The sequence below is a fragment of the Symphalangus syndactylus genome, chromosome 5, assembly GCF_028878055.3.
Source record: "Symphalangus syndactylus isolate Jambi chromosome 5, NHGRI_mSymSyn1-v2.1_pri, whole genome shotgun sequence".
NCBI classification, from domain to species: Eukaryota; Metazoa; Chordata; class Mammalia; order Primates; family Hylobatidae; genus Symphalangus; species Symphalangus syndactylus.
In genome coordinates this window covers 100,022,825-100,046,357 of record NC_072427.2, presented here as the reverse complement: position 1 = coordinate 100,046,357, position 23,533 = coordinate 100,022,825, and the positions used below count along the sequence as shown (strand labels likewise).

General features: G+C 37.8%; 1 protein-coding gene across 21 annotated transcripts in view; it reads left to right on the top strand.

Annotated features, from left to right (window-relative positions):
- The window catches only part of LOC134736837 (dapper homolog 1-like), a 241,552-nt gene that overhangs the window by 25,471 nt on the left and 192,548 nt on the right, over positions 1 to 23,533 (top strand). For 9 of the 21 annotated variants that reach the window (XM_063640632.1, XM_063640630.1, XM_063640623.1 and 6 more), the window contains exon 2: positions 8,002 to 8,128. In XM_063640632.1, coding sequence (XP_063496702.1) covers positions 8,002 to 8,040 — 39 coding nt within the window. In that variant the 3' untranslated portion in view covers positions 8,041 to 8,128. Of the gene's footprint in view, positions 1 to 8,001; positions 8,129 to 8,948; positions 12,285 to 12,994; positions 13,012 to 20,725; positions 23,271 to 23,533 lie in introns of those variants that run through there. The other 12 variants (XM_063640614.1, XM_063640616.1, XM_063640613.1 and 9 more) reach the window with 7 other exon arrangements.

Here is a 23,533-nt window from a genome sequence, read left to right as displayed (position 1 = left end):
TCGTGCTTATGGTACTAGGCTTCATGCTTATGATTCAGCTTCATGCTTATGATATTAGGCTTCATGCTTATGGTATTAGGCTTCATGCTTATGGTATTGGGCTTCATGCTTATGGTACTAGGCTTCATGATTATGGTATTAGGCTTCATGCTTATGGTATTGGGCTTCATGCTTATGGTACTAGGCTTCATGCCTATGGTATTAGGCTTTGTGCTTTTGGTACTGGGCTTCGTGCTTATGGTATTAGGCTTCATGCTTACGGTATTAGGCTTCATGCTTATAGTACTAGGCTTCGTGCTTATGGTACTAGGCTTCGTGCTTATGGTACTAGGCTTCGTGCTTATGGTACTAGGCTTCGTGCTTACGGTATTAGGCTTCATGCTTATGGTACTAGGCTTCGTGCTTATGGTACTAGGCTTCGTGCTTATGGTACTAGGCTTCATGCTTATGGTACTAGGCTTCGTGCTTATGGTACTAGGCTTCGTGCTTATGGTACTAGGCTTCATGCTTATGATTCAGCTTCATGCTTATGGTATTAGGCTTCATGCTTATGGTATTGGGCTTCATGCTTATGGTACTAGGCTTCATGCTTATGGTATTAGGCTTCGTGCTTTTGGTACTGGGCTTCATGCTTATGGTATTAGGCTTCATGCTTATGGTATTAGGCTTCATGTTTATGGTATTGGGCTTCATGCTTATGATACTATGCTTCATGCTTATGGTACTAGGCTTTGTGCTTATGGTACTGAGCTTCATGCTTATGGTATTAGGCTTCATGCTTATGATTCAGCTTCATGCTTATGGTACTAGGCTTCATGCTTATGGTACTGGGCTTCATGCTTATGGTATTAGGCTTCATGCTTATGGTATTAGGCTTCATGCTTATAGTACTAGGCTTCATGCTTATGGTATTCAGATGGTGGTTAATCACCATTCCAGTGGTTCTGCCCTGTAAATCACTAGCAACCACAACAGATCTTCAGCAAAATCTCAGACTAGTTCGTATGTATCTCAAATAAAAGATGCCTCATTTTCTTTCCAAAAATTACAAAACAAAACAAAACAATAACAGTACCAGACTACCATGTTTTTAAATAGTAATGTATTAAAGTATCTATATATTTCAACTTAAAATATGAAGTGGGAAAGGAAAGGAGCTCTCAATATTATAGTTCCCATGTTCAGTATTTTTCATTTGATAAAATAACTTTGGATCCCATTTTGTCAACAAATTTTGAAGAAGTTCAAAAACACTAAAAAAAAATGACAACAGCAATAATTTCAGTAAGTTAAAGAAAAATCGAAGACAAACAAGACTATTGTGTCTGACTTAGATGTATAGTTTGAGTGCAAAACAATAAAGAAAGTAATATCCACAAAAGTCAGGATAGTAGTTAATCTTTGAGATTAACCAAATGGGATTATAGTTGGATAAAGAAATGTGAGTATCTTTGGGATGACTTGCAATATTCTTATTTCCTGAGATGAGTGGTAGCTATGTCAGTTATCATTGCATAATAATTCTTTGAGTTGTTTGTTTTTTGCAGCTTTCGGCACTTATGTAATATTTAACAACAGAAAAGTGTTTCTAAAATATGATTTTGTTCAAAATAACATTTTGCCTTAAAGAATTGTGATTTACTAATGTATCTCAAATAAGAAGTCCAGAAGTAAGCAGTTTCAGGTTGGGATAATTTTGTTTTAGTGATGTAGGGATTTAGGGTCAACTTCTCTCCCATTCTCTAAGATTCTCCCTCATCTTTGAAAGATGGTGGACTCGACACCAAAACACATGTATGTATACCTGCTAGAAGCCTGAGAGAAGGAGCATGGGAGTAAAATAATCTTTACATGACCTCCTTTCATTTTCTGAATGAGTTAGTGTGAGATTATTGCCACTTGATCATTTAAGATTTATAATAACTTAGTGGAACATCTGGTTGTAGAATTTTTTTGTGGGAAGACTTATTTAAGACATTTTATTTAATTACTGGATATAGGGCTAATCAGAGAATTTTAAATCTCTCGTTGTTTCTGTAGTTTTATTTTTCAAGGAATTTAGCCATTTATTATAGATATTAAAATTGTTGGTATAATGCTGATGATAATATTCTGTCTTAATCCTTTTAATGTTGGTAGGATCTGAAATAATTACTCCTCTTTTGTCAATGATCTTGGTAATTTCTATTTATTCCACTTTTAAAAATTAATAGAACTAGAGGTTTCTAATTGTATTGATCTTATAAAGTATTAAAATTGCCTCTGTTAGCTTTCTCTAAAATTTGTTTTTCATTTCATTGATTTTTGCTATTTGTTATTTTCTACCTTTCACTTGCTTTGAAATTACTTTTGTTTCCTACCTTCTTAAGATGAAATCTTAATTCATTTAATTTTAGACTTCAAAAATTTTTTAATACAGCAAATCTAGTATTTTTCTTAAAATATTGGCTATTTTATTTCTAAATTTTTTATTTGGTTCATTTTTTAATACTTTCTGTTCCACTGCTGACATTTACCATCCTTTATTTTATTTTATTTTATTTTATTTTATTTTATTTATTTTTGAGATCAAGTCTCACTCAGTCTGTGGCCCAGGCTGGAGTGCAGTGGCACGATCTTGGCTCACTGCAACCTCTGCCTCCCTGGTTCAAGTGATTATCCTGCTTCAGCCTCTCAAGTAGCTGGGATTACAGGTGTGCACCACCACACCCAGCTAATTTATTTATTACAAACTTATTTCCTTTATCTCATTGAACTGGTTATACTAGCTATTCAAACATTTTTTTTTCATGCCAGTTCAATATCTGAGATACCTTGGAATTGTTCTATATTAATTGTCTCTTCTTTTGGAAAGTAGACATTTTACCGGTTGTTTTTATGTTGCACTCTTCTGGATCATGTCCTGAATTTGTGATTTACATTATTTTGAAGGCTCTGAATCTTTTTATATTGCTCCAGAAAATGTTTTTGTTGTTTTTACTGTTATTGTTGTTTTGGTATTCAGTTTACTTTGTTGGACTCAAACTGCAAGCTCTGTCTTTTCAGCAACAGGTCAAATTTCAGTTTAGTTATTTTATTCTTAGCTGGATTCCTCTGAATATGAGCTGCATATGTGTGGTTTAGATACGAGCTGGAAATTTGGGTACAGTTTATACACAAAACGTGATTCTGCCCTTCTCTATGCCTCTTTTCTTCCCTGGATATCTCCCTCACATTCTAGAAGCTATGGTTACCATGAAGTCTGCCCTTTGGTGCTTTAGGCCAGGAATTCTGTGAGTTTTCTACTGAAATTTTGGCCACCATGGGCAATACTAACTGACGCTTGCAGGCTAAAAGGCTAAAATTGGAGCTAACACAATGTTGTTTCCTTCTTCTCTATGTCCATTTCCTTCCAGATTTTGCCTGTTCTATTTACACTTCAGGGACTTCCAGGCTATTTCTTTTGGTGTTTTGTCTGGAGTTAATATTTGCTGTGTATGAGAGGGCCAGTGGAGTCAGCGTTTAATTGGCAACAGTATAAATGGAACTTTTGCCTATTTGCAATCAAGAAGCTCTAGTGGGCAACTTTTTATTTGCAGCTGTCTATAATTTTGTCACATGTCCTTCCTTTCATCAATTACGGTTCATCCTTAGGGTTGTGGGGAAGAGCATGACTTCCTTAAGCACATTTTTTTTCCCTATAAATTATCAGGAATAAGTAAGGGGGGAACTGCCATTGACATAACAGTCAATAGCCCCTGGGAGTCACTTCCTCATAGATGCAGAGATTTGTTTTTCCTTCCCTTCTTTGAATTAGGAAGAAATGATGTTTTGAATCAGATTGTAGATGGATAACTTCAGCAAATCATTAGACAAACATAAACTACTATTAAATTAAGTTCTCCTATGAGGTTCTACTTAGAACAGACCTAATAACATCCCCAGGATTGGCAGAAAATCAGACAATTGAGTTTTGATTCTCAACTTAAATACTTTGCAATGCTTAACTAGGCATGAGGCGTTATATCTTCACCTCATAGAGGAACTTGCCACTGTCACTTTATAGATGAGATGAAGAATAGGGTTTCTTACAGATGGTCACATAAAAAATGAAAACATAGTAGGAAGAACAATATCTTTTATGCCTGGGATTCTTTGAAAATAACAAAATATGTAAGATAAAAATTGTGTCCTAGAAGTGTTTACAGTCCTTCAGGGGAGAAAACAAATTTCAAAGCAAGGGTGAATAATACGTATTAGAGATGCATATGCAATGTAACTTCATGTGCACAGAAGAAGAAATAATTAAATCTGGTAGAGAGCCTTGAGGGATATTTTTAATCTACAATATTTGAGCAGGATCGCAAAAGATGATTTACTGTGATAAGTGAATTAGGAAAGGATATTACAGCCCGAGGAAGAATCATGAACTAATCATGGTAGCATTGATGTGCTGAGTGTTAAAATAACATCAACTACTCCACTGTGACAACAGTATCACAAAAATCTTAATGAACTAGTGAGAAGTAAGAATGTACAATCATTTGGGGAACATATGAGGAAAATCCTTGAACACAGGGCTAAGCATTTGAATATAAAAACATTGTTTCAAAATTCTTGCTACATAGATACACACATACATTTAATAAGAGGCAATGTATGAAAAGCACTGTGGTTGTAGTTGAGAAAACAAGAGTGGTAGTTTAAAGACTAAAGATGGCATTTCTGGTTTGGAGAAACAAGGAGAGCTTTTAGAAGGGAATAGCAGTTGAATTCAGCCTTGGAATTTTGAGCAGAATGTTGAAAATTTTGACATGTAGAGCTGGGTGGCCACGGAAGATGAAATTGGAGGGAGGACACACATTTCAGAGCCCACATGAATTAGACAGGTAGACAAAAAGCCCATACAGCTTAAAATGTGAGAGATTCTGAATATGAGACATTATTAGAATAGTAAGCTACTGTATTTCATGTCAGCTTAGATGCCATTAATAATTTGTACCATTATTCACGTAATAGTAAATGGGGAGAAAGATGTCAATTAGAGTATTAATTAGTTATTAATTGTAACTCTAAGATGTTGAAATATGAAAAATTACATAAATAAGAAGTGGAATATCTAAACAACTCTTATTATCTACATTTTGCCATGAAAATATTTTTAAGAATTATCTTCAAATAAACAATTTTATTTTTATTTAAAATAAACAATTTTATTTTAAAAAATTTTTATTTTTTAAAATTACCTTCAAATAAACAATTCATTTGAAAGATACAAATGTCAACTTACATAAAATTTAATTGCTATCCCTCAAAATAATTTTGCCAAAACCCCAGCTAGAGTTGAATACAACACAACTTCATCAAACAACAGGCAAGAACAAAATGTTAACGTTACTATGTGCTTGGAAAATAATGAGGGAATAAAATGGGTCCATTCAACTCACTTGGGTGAGGCTTATATCATGGCATAAGGGGTCTTTTGGTACCTTTGCTGAATTTCAACAATTCTATTCACTGGACATTGCCAGAAAACTGACAGAAAGCCAGTTACAGTTTTCTTTTCTCAATTACTCTATTTTCTCCCATTCACTCAGAAAGTAACAACCTTGGGAGACTAAGATTTTACACTGTAAGTTCAAACTTCCAATTAAAAGCCACTCTCTCTATAACTCTGACATGTTTTTCTTTATTTTTCCCATAAATTAGTGAACTTGCAGGCTTAACTTTTACATAATGGCTCCAAGGGTCTTACCACATGTCATTTATTCTGACAGTTTGGGGAAAAAAATGGTTGATTATTTTTTTTAAATCAAAATAAAAAGGCAAAACCATCTTTATATTTCTGGAAGCAATAGGGATCACACAGGTTGTAGTGCAATCTCAGAGAGTTGAACAGCTTTTAGGTAGTTATTATTTTGCTTTATTTTTTTGTTAGTCCACAAATTCATAATAATCGAGTAGATTAGATTTTACTCTTCTCTCTTGGAAAATGACAAACATGTTTCTTTCCAAATAGACACACATTTTAAAAGTGCAGCTAATGAAGAATTAACAGCTGTCAAATTATAAATAGGTTTAATTCATTAATGGGTTTCTGTCCAGGGCACACATACAGACATTTCAATACACATGAATATTGAAACTAAGAAGCTATGTCTGGGAGGCTATGCGATTAGCACATGAAACTTCATTTAGAGAATTAGGAAGTCCTAGAAAACTCTTGATTTGTCAGTTATATGGCTATGTGACACTGAATCCTTTATAAAGAAATATTAAATATCTATCAGATATTTGATTTACGTAGTACCAACTAAACAATGTGTTTGGTTTTTCATTGAAATGTTTAAAGACTGCAAAATCCTCGTGCCACAGTTACATCTCTAATTCAAGCTTAAACGTTCAAAATAATTCTCATCGAAATAATATGAGATTATGCATTTTAAAGTTTCATTCCTCTTTTGCCTTACAGATTATACAAATCTTTATGTATATGTTCCAGGAATTTAGAATATGTGTATCTGACTTAGTTAACTTGTAAGGAAAGCGCCAAATACCAGATTTATATTGTCTGATACCGTTCCAGTTGAAGATATTTTTGTGAATTTTAAAAATAACAAAAAGATATATTATGCCTATATGCAATTTATATGAAATCTTTACAATTCTTTTTTTATTGTCAATCCCTCTCATCTTAAAAGAGTGAAATGTATTAACTTCATTTCCATGGATTTTCATTTCCCTAGCGTTTCACCACGTAAAAGTATTGATGAAGCATGAGGTAGCTGGATAACAAATTAGAGAATACACTAATTTGGATGCATTTGTATGCGTGCAATAAAAATCTCAACTCGAACTATCTTACATAGTGGAGATAATCTATTATTGAACAGGGGGAGGTATACTAACAGGGGGCAGCTTCCAAGTTGGCGAATTTAGTGGCTCAGTGACTTCATCAAGAGTCCAAGTGCTTTCTGTCCTTATACTCTTTTATTTTTACTTTTTTTTAAATTTTTTTGACGGAGTCTCGCTCTGTCGCCCAGGTTGGAGTGCAGTGGCGCGATCTCGGCTCACTGCAAGCTCCGCCTCGCGGGTTCAGGCCATCCTCCTGCCTCAGCCTCCAGAGTAGCTGAGACTACAGGCGCCCGCCACCATGCCCAGTTAATTTTTTGTATTTTTAGTAGAGATGGGGTTTCACCGTGCTGTCTTTATACTCTTGCCATACTTCATGGATTGGCTCTCTCTGCAGGGCAGCTCCCCTTGTGATTTCTGCTGCAGCTCCATTGCTCATGTGAAAACCTGAGAAATTCTAGGAAAAGAAGAAGGGTGCCTTTCTCCAGTGTTGCTTTTATGGGAGGTGGGGGGAGGCAAGCCATCTTTCCATGAAGCCTCCAGCATTCTTCTCTGTGTCTTTAATGAGCAGAATTTCTCATGTGCTCATTATTAAACTGAGCACTGACGAGCAAGAAGAGATGGTCACGGCTGCTTAATGAAGCACGTGATCGTTGGAAGACGTTGGGATGCTGAGTAACAAGGATGCTTCGTAATTAAGAAAGGGTGGGCCGAACAGGAGAGATAAAAAGAAAACAGAAGACAAGCTCCAAACACCACAAATGAACACGTTTTCTTTTAAAAGTTGCATATATTTATCCAATATGTCTTGTGTAACCAGAATCAGGCAGTCTCTTAACTGACTAGGTCATGATCCCAAACGTCTGTCAATCTTACCGTGCTTCATTTGATACTACCCTATTTTTTCCTATGTTGTTTTGGCTTATTATTTACTTTCTTTAATACATACTTTACCTCACTAATTAGTGCATTATCTTCCTTGCCCTTTCCCTTCCTTTTTCTTCCCTTTACCCATCCTCTTTTATTTACATTTTTTACCAGCCACTTGCCTATTTTGATACCACAAGATGCTAATAGACCTTAAAGCTCTGTATGCCTTTCTCAAAGAACAGGAGTAAATCCTTTCATACCTACCTTCCCTGTGTTTAGCACATGTTAATTTCGTTGCAGGTTCTCAAGGAAATGCTTGCTGAAGACTGCATACATTGAAAAGGCCAGAGAGTGGCACCGTGGAGAACCAAGCTTGGTGACGCCCTCAAGACCCAGTGCTGCCAGTTGCTGCTGATTCACTTCTCCAGTGAGTCCAAATTTTAATATTTGATGGTCTAGGAATTACATGCACATGTATCTTAGTCTAAACTAGAACAGATTTTTACTACCAGGATTTACATTTCTGATGTTTTAGTTATTCTGGTTTATAAGAGTCTTCAGAGAATTCCTGGTTTTGTTACCATTTAGCCTGTTTTCCATCCTTGTCAAAATATTTATCTTGACTATTAAGACAGGATAAGGAAGTTATCTGTGTGATGCAGCTGAAAGGATTAAATTTCCTGGTCACTTAATCAGAGAAGCCAAAATGTTTGTTCTTCATTTTTGGAAGGCAAGGAGCTTCACTTAGCCTGAAAATATTCATCAGTAAGCAAATAGAATTAATAATATTAATGCCAGGTATGAAAAGGAGGGCTTTTCCCATAAGGGAAAGGATATACTCGGCTAGTGATAGAGGAAACTCAGCAGCAGTGTACAACCCAGTCCCAGACATATGGCTCAAGTCTGCTGCCAGATCACACAACTTGAAGCTATCGGGTAGCACTGCCTTTGTTGGTGGGTAGTGCCATCTTCATACACCATGGGCAGCGACACTTCTATTGCCCTGTCCCATCCCTCAGAGCTTGTTCATCCTCAGGCCTTTTATACCAATATGTGTATTGATGATCCTTTTAAATAATACTAGTATGTAGAGGTTGAAAGCTAGATAGCGTGAGTTAACATTTCCATAGAAACAGAACTGAGACATAAAAACCATTAGCAGACTATATGTTTTAGCTCATTCTGGTTGTTATAACAAAATACCATAGACTGGGTGGCTTATAAACAACAGAAATTTATTCTCACAGTCCACAGTCTGACAAGTGCAAGATCAAGGCACTGGAAGATTCATTATCAAGTGAAGGCTCATTTCTTGGTTCATAGAAGGCATCTCCTTGCTGCATCCTCATATGATGGAAGAGGCAAACAACCTCCCTTGAGCCTCATTTAATAAGGACACTAATACCATGTGTGAGGGCTCCACCTTCATTACATACTCACCTCTCAAAAACCCACCTCTTAGTACCATCCCCATAAGAGATAGAATTTCAGCCTATGAATTTTAGAGGGCAGAAACGTTCAGACTACAGCACTATGCCTTCATTTTGGGAGCCCAAATCTTTCTAGTGGGATTCTTGAATTTTAAAATGAGCAGAGTTATTGATACTATGTTTCTGTAACTTGATTCTCTTACCATCTCACTTTCCAATTCTGTTATAATGACGAGTACAGAAAAAGCACTCAGAAAATTTGCTTTTGCATCTTTGACATACAAGAAATGTAGGGTCAAAAAGTCTTAAGAGTCAATATTTGAAGGCTATTATACATTTCCCTTAAATAAGAGGTAATGGCTTCTGAATAAATGTTTTTACAGAACATCTATTTTTTCTTATGGTTTACTGATACAATAAGTTTGGTCTAAAAGGGAGCAATAGGTTGATCCTATGATCAACCAAAATTATAGAATTTACATTATCCAAAAGCTAAAATTCCAGAAGATATTACATACCAATTTATATATGGGAAGCCAAAAGTATTGTTCAGATTTATGCCTTCTTGATTGTTAGTGTAAATCACAGATAAATATCTGTGTCATCTGAAATTGATTTTCAAAACAATCTTGCTATTATTTATTAAGTCATGGGTCAACCCAAGTCAAAACATTAGTAGAAAAAGTGTTCTTATTTATGTTAATGACTACAAAAATCATTGAATATCTTTTAAAGTTTTCAAAATGTCTCCTAAAATAGACCTATTTAAGCAATTCATTTTTAATTGAGAATTTTACACAATTATAGAGGTACACTTATCACAACTTTAGTTCTGCTAAATAGGATAATAATTTATTTAATTTTCTATTAAAGGGGAAAATAATCCATATCTCACAGGGTTCTATAAGGATAAATTGAGTAGTTTATGGGGAAGCACTTAAATGTTGCTGATATGCTTGGCTGTGTCCCAACCCAAATCTGACCCTGAATTATAATAATCCCCATGTGTCAAAGGTGGAGATAATTGAATCATGGGGGCAGTTTCCCCCATACTGTTCTTGTGGTAGTGAATAAGTCTCACTAGAGTTGATTGTTTTATAATGGGCAGTTCCACTGCACATGCGCTCTTGCCTGCCAGCCTGCCACCATGTAAGACATGCCTTTGCTCCTCCTTCGCTTTCTGCCATGATTGTGAGGCCTCCCCAGCCATGTTGAACTGTGAGTCCATTAAACCTCTTTACTTTATAAATTACTCAGTCCTAGGTATGTCTTTATAAGCAGCATGAAAACAAACTAATACAGTAAATTGGTACCCACAGAGTGGGGTGCTGCTCTAAAGATAGCCAAAAATGTGGAAGTGACTTTGGAACTGAGTAACAGGCAGAGGTTGGAACAGTTTGGAGGGCTCAGAAGAAAACAAGAAAATGTGAGAAAGTTTGCAACTTCCTAGAGACTTGTTGAATGGCTTTAACCAAAATGCTGATAATGATATGGACAATGAAATCCAGGCTGATGTGATCTCAGATGGAGATGAGGAACTTGTTGGGAGCTGGATTAAAGATGACTCTTGCTATGTTTTAGCAAAAAGACTGGCAGCATTTTGCCCCTGCCCTAGAAATTTGTGGAACTTTGAACTTGAGAGAGATGATTTAGGGTATCAGACAGAAGAAATTTCTAAGCAGCAAAGCATTCAAGCAGTGACTTGGGTGCAGTTAAAAGCACTCAGTTTTAAAAAAGAAACAGCATAAAAGTTCAGAAAATTTGTAGTCTGATGATGCAATAGAAAAGAAAAACCCATTTTCTAAGGAGAAATTCAAGCTGGCTGCAGAAATTTGCATAAGTAACAAGGAGCCAAATGTTAATCACCAAGATGGTGGGGAAAATGTCTCCACAGCATGTCAGAGACCTTTGTAGCAGCCCCTCCCATCACAGGCCTGGAGGCCTAGGAGGGAAAATGATTTTGTGGGCCGAGCCCAGCACCCCCCTGGTGTGTGCAGCCTAGGGACTTGGTGCCCTGCATCCCAGCCACTCTAGCCATGGCTAAAAGGGGCCAAGGTACAGCTCAGGCCACGGCTTCAGAGGATGCAAGCCCCAAGCCTTGGTGGCTTCCATGTGGTGTTGAGCCTACCAGTACAGAGAAGTCAAGAATTGAGGTTCAGGAACCTTTGCCAAGATTTCAGAGGATGTACAGAAATGCCTAGATGTCCAGGCTGAAGTTTGCTGCAGGGGAGAAGCCCTCATGCGAAACCTCTGCTAGGGAAGTTTGGAAGGGAAATTTGGGGTTGAAGCCCCAACACAGAGTCTCCACTGGGGCATTGCCTAGTGGAGCTGTGAGGAAAGGGCGACTGTCCTCCAGACCGAAGAATGGTCGATCCACTGACAGCTTGCACCGTGCTCCTGGAAAAGTTTCAGACACTCAATGCCAGCTCATGAAAGCAGCTGGGAAGGAGGATGTACCCTGCAAAGCCACAGGGGCAGAGCTGCCCAAGACCCTGGGAACCCACCTCTTGCATCAGTGTGACCTTAATGTGAGAAACAGAGTCAAAGTAGACCATTTTGGAGCTTTAAGATTTGACTGCCTTGTTGGATTTTGGACTTGCATAGGGTCTGTAGCCCCTTTGTTTTGGCCAATTTCTCCCATTTTAAATTGGTGTATTTACCCAATGCCTGTATCCCCATTGTATCTAGGAAGTAATTGACTTGCTTTTGATTTTACAGGCTCATAGGCAGAAGGGACTTGCCTTATCTCAGATGAGACTTTGGACTATGGATTTTGAGTTAATGCTGAAATGAGTTAAGACTTTGAGGGTCTGTCGGGAAGCCATGGTTGGTTTTGAAATGTGAGGACATCAGATTCAGGAGGGGCCAAGGGCAAAATGATATGATTTGGCTGTGTCTCCACCCAAATTTCACCTTGAATTGTAATAAAACCCAGGTGGAGATAATTGAGTAATGCCCCATCCAATTCTCATGGTAGTAAATAAGTCTCATGCAAGATGATGGTTTTATAAAGGGCAGTTCCCCTGCACATACACTCTTGCCTCCACCATGTAAGATGTGCCTTTGCTCCTCATTTGCCTCCTGCCATGATTGTGAGGCCTCTCCAGCCATGTGGAACTGTGAGTCCATTAAACCTCTTTCCTTTATAAATTACTCAGTCCTGGGTATGTCTTTATTAGCAGCATGAAAACAAATATAGTTGCCTAGGACACAGTTCATGCCCAAAGAAAAACTTAAAAAATATTTTCCTTGTTACTTTTCTGTGGTAGGCAGAATAATGGCTCCTACAGAGGTCCATGTTCTAATTTCCAAAACCTGTCATGGCGAAAAGGGACTTTACAGATGTGATTAAATCAAGGACCTTGAGATAGGGAGATAATCTGGATCATCCAGGGGGATCCGATGTAGTTGCAAGGGTCCTTATTAAGAGGAAGGAAGGAGGGTCAGAGTCAGAAAAATTCTGCGTAATGACAAAGAGGAGAGAAGCAGAATCAGAGAGAGAAGATACTATGTGAGTTACTTAGAAGATGGAGGAAGATGTTATGAGCCCAAAGATGCAGGTGGCTTCTAGAAAAGGCAAACAAATAGCACCCCTTCTATATCCTTTCTATTTACACCTTGATTTTAGCCCCTTAAGACTCAGTTTTGGATTTCTGACCACCAGAACTGTAAGATAAAAATCTCTGTTGCTTTAAACCACCAGATTTGTGGTGATGTGTTACATTAGCAATAGAAAACTGACCTACACCTTCCTGTCCATGTTCTAGAACTTCTAGGGTAATTTCTCAATTCTTTACCTTTAGGTGTCTCCTCTGCCTGTGAGACAATTACCAATGGAAAAGGATTTTCCCATTGCTTTTTAGGTCAGAGAAAGAGAGAGAGAGAGAAGGAAGAAAAGAGCAAGAAAAAGAGGAAGCAAGCCAGGTAGAGCGGTGAATGCTGTAATGCAAACGTAACATGAATGTGAGACAAATGTCCCGGGGTTGGGGCATGGGGGAAGGCGTACTGGAGAAGCTTTAGTGCTGCTAGTCAGAAAGATGAATTTTGGTACAAATAGCAACTCCAGTGTTAAGGGTAATCAAGTCTTAAGTTGTATAAATAATATCCAACATTGCTTTAATAAAAGAACAAGGGAAATAAAATACCTGTGTTCTTATCCTTCTGGGAAAAATGATGGTAGAAAGAACCATTCAGTCATTTCCAAGAAGTCACAGGCATTCTTCTAGTAAGGAGGTAGAGGCCATGCTGTTGTTTTCCAGAGGAGTGCTACCAGTGTTGAATGCCACTGAATTCTTAAGTTGCACTCTTAATCTTTCAATATATTTTTTGTTCTGGGAGCAATAATCCCATTGAGCCTCAAGGCAGGGAGTTAAGATACATTTAGGAAATGCTGACAAAAATAAAGTAAGCCCTTCAAAAGATCAGTGAGAAACCAAGGCTCAAGGCCTTGTTGTTTCACCAGCCTCAGTACAGGAACAATTACCCTGTATCCACTCTACAGGAGGCCAACCGTTAGATGCCCCTTTGCCATGCAGAGCCTAGACTTGCATAGAATTAGAATGGGTCCCAGCCTCCGTACCTCCTTCCATTTCTCAAGAAAATATCATGTATTTGCCATCTCCTTGCTGAATGATTTCATGTAGGGCTTGATTTTGCTTTCTCTTAAGAAGTAATTATCTAGGAAAAAAGGTCATAGCTCATTGCAGCTTTGAACTCCTGGACTCAAGTGATCCTGTTGCCTCAGTGTCTCAAGCAGCTGGGACTACAGGTGTGCATTACCATGCCCAGCTAATTTTTATATTTTTTGTAGAGACATGATCTCTCTGTGTTGCTCAGGCTGGATACCCTTTTCTGAAAAGCAGCCTTTCATATAGAAATTAGAAAACCTGGGCCCTGTGTAGGGACACAAATAACTGAATAGAAACACGTTTGAAGACCCTAGAAAAAGGAAGCTGGAGTAACAGAAGCTAAAACCTTTCTTCTTTGTATGCATCTTAAAATAGAAGTATATTGATAAAACTGAAGGTATTACAGGAGATTTTGTTTTTAGAGCCAAAAGCTAAGCCAACTCCTTTTTCTGTTTTTACTTCTCTGCTGAATCACTGTCCTGTCCTCCAAAGAGGACCCTGCCCTTACCATTGCACTTTTGCCTTGCTCTTTTAGCCTCCAAGATATAATCACCAGAGTTACAGTAGATGTTCTTTATTCCTCTTAAGAGATACATTTTTGCACCTGAACTCTGTAGCTGAACTTCTTTTTCTGGTCTGTCTGATTCTCAGGACTGACTTTTTATTTTTTTTTAGTACTTTGGAAAACTTTTGCTATATTTGGCTATACAAAGAAAATGAAAGACATCTCATTTTCATTGTTTGGTCTCTAAATCTACCACTGCTGTCCTGTATCAGTTAGCTATTACTGTGTAACAAGCCAACCAAATTTCAGTGGATTATAGACCCAAAAGTATCCTTTATTGCTTACGAATCTCAAGGTTAGCTGAGCAGTTCCAGTCACAGCTGGGCCCAGGCACATAGCTGCAGTTATCTGTGGGTGTGGCAAACGTGGCTCTGATGACCTTGGCTGGTCCTTTTCACATTCTACAGAATCAACTGGCTGCAAACAAGTCTAGGATGGCACCAGCTGTGATAACTGGGATCTCTTCATATGGTGTCTCACTCCCACAGGCTAGCCTGGATTTGTTCACAGGACAGTGATGGAGTTCTGAGCATGGAAACTCGCATAGCCACTGACGTCTGCCTTAGATTCAGCACATGGTTACTTTCACTGCATTCTATTGGCCAAAATAAGTCCAAAGGTCAACTTAAGGCAGAGAAACAGACTCCATCTCTTAAAGGGAGGAACTGCAAATGGAGGGAGAGAGAAAGTACAAGGAATATTTTTTTAAATCAATGAACATATTTCTCTGTGTGAAAAAGCTAGAGCATGCCCTACTATTGCTTTAACAAAGAAAACCATCCTAAACTGGCTTTTGGTTTTCAATACTGCATTTGGTTCAATGGTTTTAACAAACCAGATGTCAATCTTTGAAAACATAGTCTACCACCTAATTCTTCTGTTTAGATATCCCCACAAATATGGAACATCTGCCCTTGAATAGACAAAATAATAAAGAAAAGTGGTATGTGGAGTCTGAGACTTCAGTTCTTCAGAATATACCTTTGCTTCTGCAATGCCTTTTAATTAAAATAGATTGAAAAACAACAAAAACCTTACAAACAAAACCTCTAATTCTTCTTCAAACCAGTAAAGAAATATACTCCTTGCTTGGTTTCAACAACAAGCTTTCTACTAACGTTACTTGTTTTCACACTTCTTGCATCAATAGTCTATTCTGGATGGGAGAGTTTTATTATCTCATGTGTACATTTAATTAAGTTGCTTTAATTAATAAGGCAAGAAAGTTTTGCCTAAAGAACCCTGGATGATTTTTTTTCCATCAAAGCCAAGAAAAATTGATTAGCACCTAGAATATCCGTTCTCTGGAACTCAACAATGTCTTCAGGTTTTAGACTGAAACTGACATCGCTCCTTTTGAATAAGGGTGAATTTTCTTCTCAGAGACCTCAGGTGTGCATTTTTCATTGGCTATTTGAGTGTCTTCTCCTAATAAAGACATCTTACTGGTCTGTTGGTGTCTGGTTTTCCTCCCTAGCCTCTATAGGCTTTCTGTAGCTTGCAGTGTAATTTTTCACATGAACAATTTCTAAAGGAGCAAACAATTCTGCATAACGCTTGTGCATTCATTTCTCCAGAAACTTGCCATTTATCTTTCAGGAGAAAATCTACTTCTTTCAGTGTGGTCCCATATAGGTTGCAGAGCAAAAAAAATTGTACGTAAAAATGAGATGAAAATCTCACCTAAGTGATATGTGTGTGTGTGTGTGTGTGTGTGTGTGTGTATAGTTCAGAAAGCTACACTTTTTTCTCTCTGCCTTCCGTATTTTCTTTAAATACTTTGTTACTACAGTCATATTTTCAAATATTTATGCAAAAAAAAAAACTGCTGGAAAAGCCTTAATTTAATTACAATGCATTTTTTTTTTTTTGATGGAGTCTCACTCTGTTGCCCAGGGTGGAGTGCAGTGGCGTGATCTCGGCTCACTGCAACTTCTGCCACCCCGGTGCAAGCAATTCTCCAGCCTCAGCCTCCCAAGTAGCTGGGATAATAGGCACCTGCCACTGCACCCAGCTAATTTTTGTGTTTTTAATAGAGATGAGGCTTCGCCATCTTGGCCAGGCTGGTCTCGAACTCCTGACCCTGTGATCCACCTGCCTCAGCCTCCCAATACAATGCATTCTTATTAATAGCTTGTAAAGGGCCACTGGCACCTCTAGGCTTTTTGTTAGTGTCAAATTAATTATGAATACGCTTGACAGAACGATTCAGTTAACCAATGGGGATATTTTTGATAAAGGCTTTTAATCATACAGAAGCTCACTTCTGAAAGTGCCATAAGTGGTAAAGGGGCTCTCCTCTTAAAAGGCAGTAATCCTTTACTGTGGAGGCTCACAATAAAAACACAGCTACCATATATGTCAGGGCTCCTCCTGCTTGTCAGACTCATTGTCGAAAACTTTAATTTTTCAAGAGATAAAGCACTGAAGTTATTCCAGCCAGAGGCACACACTTTCTTCAATTTAACCTCTATCTTGAATCCTTGCTTGATTTTCTGTCCTGGAGAAGCAAGTCTGAGCAATCTCCATTTCCCTTTGTTGAGCTGCTACCTAGCAATATTCATGTAGCATTGTTTGTGCTTGGCCTGACTTACTGTCCTAGTATTAAGTATCTTTGTCATTATTATTGTTAAATATTTTTGAGCTCTTCGTACATGCTGGGAAGGCTTTGCATTAGGGTGAGATGTTGAGAAACCAGTCCCAGGTGGAGGGCAATCAGTCTATCATATCTGCCTATTTCTGCCAAATGCTTCTTTTCATTGCTTTGAGAAAGAGCTGTTTGTTACTATGGTTGTTTTTATTGTATTGGCAGGAAGTGTAAAAGCTTAGCTGTCTGCAGTTCTGCATGTGATGCTGGGACACGTAGGAGAACAACTCTTCGGGGTACAGCTGTTCTTCCAATTCCATTCATCCTGTCTATGACCAGACCTTTCCAGGGTGCTGCCGGGCAGGCCAGCTGCCTCTATTGCAATTCCGTCTCAGGAATTCTGGGCAGCCAACTTTCTACATCTTGCTTTGCCAGCATTATTCCACCTGCTTTCTTTCAGACCATTTTGTTTAACTTTCTCTCTCTGCTGATGCCTTCACCAATCCCCCAACACACACTTTCTTTGCAGTTGTGGATTTACTTGTTGTTTTCCTATTTTTCTGAAATTTTAAGTGAATCTCAAAAGAGAGAGGATAGGGTTACCCAATTTACTAGATAAATACAGGACACCCAGTTACATTTTAATTTCAGATACACAACAATATTTTCTAACTGTGAGTATGTCCCATGAAGTATTTGGGGTATGCTGATATTGAAAAAAATTAAATAAAAATCTTATTGTTTATCTGACAATCTTAAGAGGTGAATCTCACCTACTGGCACATTCAGGCTTCTGTCTTTAAGTTGAACCTTCTTCTGGATTTATGATGCTTCCTTACATTTTGTAGCAGTCCCAAACACCAAGAATATATGAGAGTAGGTTCCAGGTAATTTTGACTTTCTCATGATCTTCATTTCGTTGGTAGCTTTTCAGTTATATTCTTTATCACCTTGTTAGAGTAAAATATAACTTGTGGTTGTTCTGAATGACCTTTCTTCAGCCTTTTTCTGAGAGTGTAATAACCTCAAGGCTAAAATCCAAGAGTTCATAGAACTGTATTTATTAACGTTTATACAGAACCCGTTTTGAAGTTCAGGCTCAGTAGAAACAATCCTTTCAGAGTAGAGATAATTTTTCCAGAGGGATAAAACATGGACATCATTTCTTTTTCACTTATCTTAATTACTCTATATCATTTTCACTGTAGCTCATGATGACTTCTTCACTAGAGCAAGCAGAAAGAGAGCGCAGTTATATATGCAGATGGCCTGGCTTTATTGTCATGAAATAGAACGGATTTAGTTGAAAACTAGTCATGTTATTTAATTACTAACAAGAAAAAATAAAATACAACCAAATATTCTAAATAAAGCTTCATCATTTTGGGTGCCCCATATTACTTATCCAACTTGCATCCGCAACTGTCTTAAACAATGAAAGCTTTCCTCTATCTTTGAATTAATTTTTTAAACCTTTTAATTCGGAAGGACACCTTAAATTTACATTGCCTACTGTTTGACAGGCTCTGGTTGTTAATGAGTTTCGCTTTTGTTTGGTTTTTGTTTGTTTTTTTTGTTGTTGCTACTGTTTTTAATAATGTAAGGTCGTCATCATTTGCGTACATTTGAGGTAAAAGGCCAGACTCAACTCTGGAGGTGGGGATTTCACAAGGGACCAAACGGAGGACTAGCTTACACAGGGCCAAGGCTAAAGCAGCTTTCCATGGACACACCCACCAGGGTGCCATGTCAGTTTACCATTGCCATGGCAACACTTGGACGTTACTGTCCCTTTCCATGGCAACAACATGATAATCCAGAAGTTACCACCCTTTCCCTAGAAATTTCTGCATAAACCACCCATTAATTTGCATATAAATAAAAGTGAGTATAAACAGGATTGCTGAAGTGCCTCTGAGCTGCTTTTCTAGGCACACTGCCTATAGGGTAGTCCTGGTCGTAAGAAGCAGTACGGCTGCTGCTGTACACTGCTGCTTCAATACAAATTGCTGTTTAACCCACCTGTTTAACACCACCAGCTTACCCTTGAATTCTTTCCTGGGCAAAGCCAAGAACCCTCCCTGGCTAAGCCCCAGTTTGGGGGCTTGCCTGCCCTGCATCACAGTGACTTTTCTGGAGTTAAGTTGTTGCCACGGGTGCTATAGTGATGAGAATTGAGGTCTTGATTGGTCACTGGTGTGCTTGTTAAAGTGGAGCTGGAATTAGTTCTGGGTGATGACTGACTCTGTTTGCAGGTTCCTGGGATTCCTGCTTGTAGGAGCAGGGTGACTTCTGCTTAAGCATCTGTTTGCATCACATTCCTCACCACTCAGGAGAGGTCAGTATGGGAGAGCTGCATTTTTGGTTCTTATATGAGAATAGGATCTAAAACTTGCCATCAGTGTTTTGCCAAAGCTGAAGGAAGAGAAACACTGGATGGACAAATACCAGGTAGATGTGTCTATTCCTTTATGCTTTAAAACTCAACCTGTTGTGTAAGCCAGAACAGAAAGGAATGCAGAACTCATCTGGGCCATTTTATGTTATCCACCTGAAATTGCTGTCCCTATCTCCATAACACGTTTTTCTCATGCAAATAATTTCCAAAGAAATAGAGTTATGCAAATCATGTCTTTCTTTACCACCAGAGTGCTTTTGAGGATGTGGCACACTCCATTAGCAGTTGTCTTCTGTTCATAAGGACCCAGAAATTTTTCTCCAATCCTAATACCAAGAATAAATATGTTTCTTCTTGGAAGTCTATTTTTTTTTCTATCTTCTGAACACTGTGAATTGTACAACATGATTACATCTCTTCAGTGATTGCTGGAAAGCTCAGAACAAAGTGTGTAGATTTTGAGCCAAATTTAGCTTAGAACTAAAATCATTTTTAGCATTAGGTATGGAACTCAAAGCGCCATTTATGTGTGTGTGTGTGTGTGTGCACTAATCTCATCTCTGGCTATACTTTTTCTCTATTTTATTCTAATCTCACCTATTTTAATGCCTTTATTTTCTAGTATCAAGATTAAAGACATATATAGAAACATTTTTAAAATATGAGCAATCAATAAAGAAAAATTTAAACTAAAAAGGTTAAAATATCAACAAAAAATTCAACTGTGCATCTCTCTTGCCTTACATACATGTGTGCCTGTGTATATGCACATATACATATAAACTAAATTTTCTTGTATGTATTTTTATAAAGTATTTTTTCAAACTTAAAAATCAATCACTTTTTTTCACATAGGACTACATGGCATTCCATTTTATAAATGTATTATAATTTATTTAAAGAGCCTCTTACATTGTCAGACATTTGAGTCTTTTCCAGATTTTTGCTGTTATAAACAACTGTGTCACACTATCTTTATAACAACTATTTGTGTACTTTATTCATGAATATATTTCAGTAATTCTTAAGCATGGCTGTGCATCAAAATTATTCTGCCTAATAATCTCTTTAAATCCTTTGAGACCAAATTTAAATTTTACCTTTTCTAGAAATAATTTCTAAGGAAGCCTGTCATCTGTCCTACAGAGAATTATTATACTCTCTAATATTTCCCCATAGACTTTTTATATATTTTTGAGGGATGTTAAACTATTTTTAATGTATCTATTTCAATAAGCAAGTATTGTATTAAAAGTGGCTTTTAACCAAGAATGTGCATCAGAATGCTATAGTTGTGAAATACACTGTGAGTTCTGCTTCCCCTAAGGATGCAGAAAACCTCAAGAGAATGGAGCTCCTGGTCTGACATAAGAAAAAGCTGGATAACTTACAAAATAATACCTATTTTATTTTTAGGTTACCACATTGGTGAGGTCCATCCCATGGCAACAAAATGAATGAAATTCCAAAGAGTGACACCATTCGGAAGGAATATGGGCACATGACCTGCTTCACCTTTTCAAGGGCACAATAGGAAGAGGGGACCACTATAGAAACCAGTAAGAAGCAGTCAGCTAAAATTTTAAGAAATTCCTAAAGGCCAAGTGTGGGCTAGAGTTTCCCTTTGGTGTAGTTGGGAGCGGCAGGCGCAAAGGGAGTTAGTATCTATTTGCAAGGTCTTATCAAGGGCTTCCACCCAGTGCTCAAGATTGGGATAAGGCAGAAGAGACCTCCCTTGGTAGCACAGGCATACCAGGAGGCGATTGTCTGCCACTGGCGAAGACAGGAGACACTGCCTGCTCCTCTAGACCCTTCTCTCATAGGAAAAGACATGAAACACTCCTGTTCCCATGGCCGAAGGAAAGATCTACTGCTTTTGTGCAAGAAGGAGAAGTAAAAACTGCTAGAAGGCAGGAAACTCTCATAGGACCGAGATCCTACAAGGAATACAAAGCAGAATTCTGCTACCTCTGAGGATGGGACAGAAAAGTTTCTCTTTCCCCACATCTACCATAGATATAGGAAAGAATTTGGCTGCCATGGAGAGGAAGAGCAAGAACAATTTTTTAAAAACATACATCGAAGACCCAGGTGCACAGGGTGGACCAGGAGAATCAAGAATTACCGTTTCTACTGCAAGGCTAGCTCCAGATTACAATATGTGGTCTATCATTGAGGAAAGGGGCAAGAGCATGGAGAGAGACCCTGTGTTCTGCAAGCATGCAGGAACTTCTGAAAGCTCAGAGAGAAAAGGAACCCTGAGAAAAACTCTCCAGCACACTGGGTCCTAATTTAGGTAGACGGTGACAGCGGCCCACTGCAAGAGGACTATGAAGTCTGTGATGCACTGAAGGCAATGATGGCAAGGAGAAATCGAAACCCCTCTCACTCCTGAATAGACGGACTCAAACTCCCCTCCCCATCCATCCTCACCCCCACACACATGCATGCATGCATACGTGCACATACATGCACAGGCATAAACCTCAACTTGACTGAAAGACATACACTCATGCCTTTTCCTGGGCATAAATACTATTGCCTCAGTCTCTACTGATATTCTACACATAAAATTTGGTACTGGATAAAAGATTAGAACACACACACAGATAAAAAAAATCAGACTCAGAGATATTGGAACTCTCAGATGGTAATTTTAATAATTGATATGTTAAGGGATCTAGTAGAAAAAGTAGACAAAATGCACAGACGCTGGAGAATTTCAGCACAGAGATAACAGTCACATGAAAATGCTAGAAACAAATTACATGGTATCCAAGATGAATCTCTTTGATGGGTTATTCTGCCAACTGGATAGCACTGAGGGGAGAATAAGTAAATTTGAGGATAGGTCAATAGAAATTAACCAAACTGAAACATACAACAAGAAAAAGAAAAACAAACAGAAAGAGAAGACAGGGATATTAGAATATTAGATTACAAAAATATTAAAGAAATAATGGCCAAAATTTTTCCCAAATTAAACAAAGACAACAAACCACAAATCCATGAATTTTAAAACAAATTGATCAGGATGAATACTAAACAAATCAAACTTAAATACTTCACTCCCAAGCTTCTGGAAACCAGAGATAAAGAGTCAATCTTGAAGTCATCAGAGTAAAAGAAACATTACATAAAGGGAAACGGGGATACTAATTAATTCAGATTTCTTTTTGTAAACAATGTGTATTTGTTTCCTAGGGCTGCCTTAACAAATTCCTGCACAATGCGTAACTTAAAATAAGAGAAATTTGTTTTCTTATGGTTCTGGAGACTAAAAGTCTGAAATCAAGGTGTCAGCAGGGCCATGCCTGCTTCCTGGGAAGGCTGTAGAGAAGAACCCTTCTTTGCTGCTCTCAGCTTCAAGTGGTTGCTACAATCCTTGGCTTACAGCTGCATCACTCCGGTTTCTGCCCTTGGCTTCACATGGCTTCTTCCGTCTGCGTGTGCTTGTGTTTCTCCGAATGTCTCTCCCTTTATAAAGACACTGGTAATTGGATTACCACTCACCCTGATCAGGTATGACCTCATTTTAACTGGTTTACATCTGCAAAGGTTAAGTGCTAGGTTTAGGACTTCAGCATGTCTATTTGGGGACACAGTTCAACCAACAGATGTCCAAGAAGTTGTGAATTAAATGAGTTTGTAATCAACATTTAGATATTGGGGGAATTAATTTGTTAAATCCTTAAATTTTCTTTAACTGGTTATGTAAGTATGATGTGACTATCTAACAGAATGTAGTTGGTTTCATGTAGAAAAATAATTTCCCTGTTTAATACAAGATATATAAATATTCATTACACCAAATAAAACCAAATGAAATATATGCTAGACATTTATGAATAAATCAATGAAAGAAGGAAAGACTATTGGAGAAAAAATCACCCATTGTTGTAATTTTGAATACAAATGTTTGAAGCCAATGAATCCCAACCTTTAGAATACTTATATTCTATTTTTGTCTTATTATCATTTCATCGAATCATATTTGGAACTTTAAATGTTCAGTTTGGACGATTATTCTGTTTTTTTCTTTTTTGATGTGCTGTTTGAAAAGCGTGTGTGTGTGTGTGTGTGTGTGTGCAAGCGCACCTCTGTTAGTTGTGTGAGAAATGACTTTAAGGTTGAACTGTAGGTATATAAAGCATGCATTGGTGAATCGATTCTTGTTTCTGGGCATATGAGTAGCTAGTGTGACATTTGAAAAATGACCTTAAT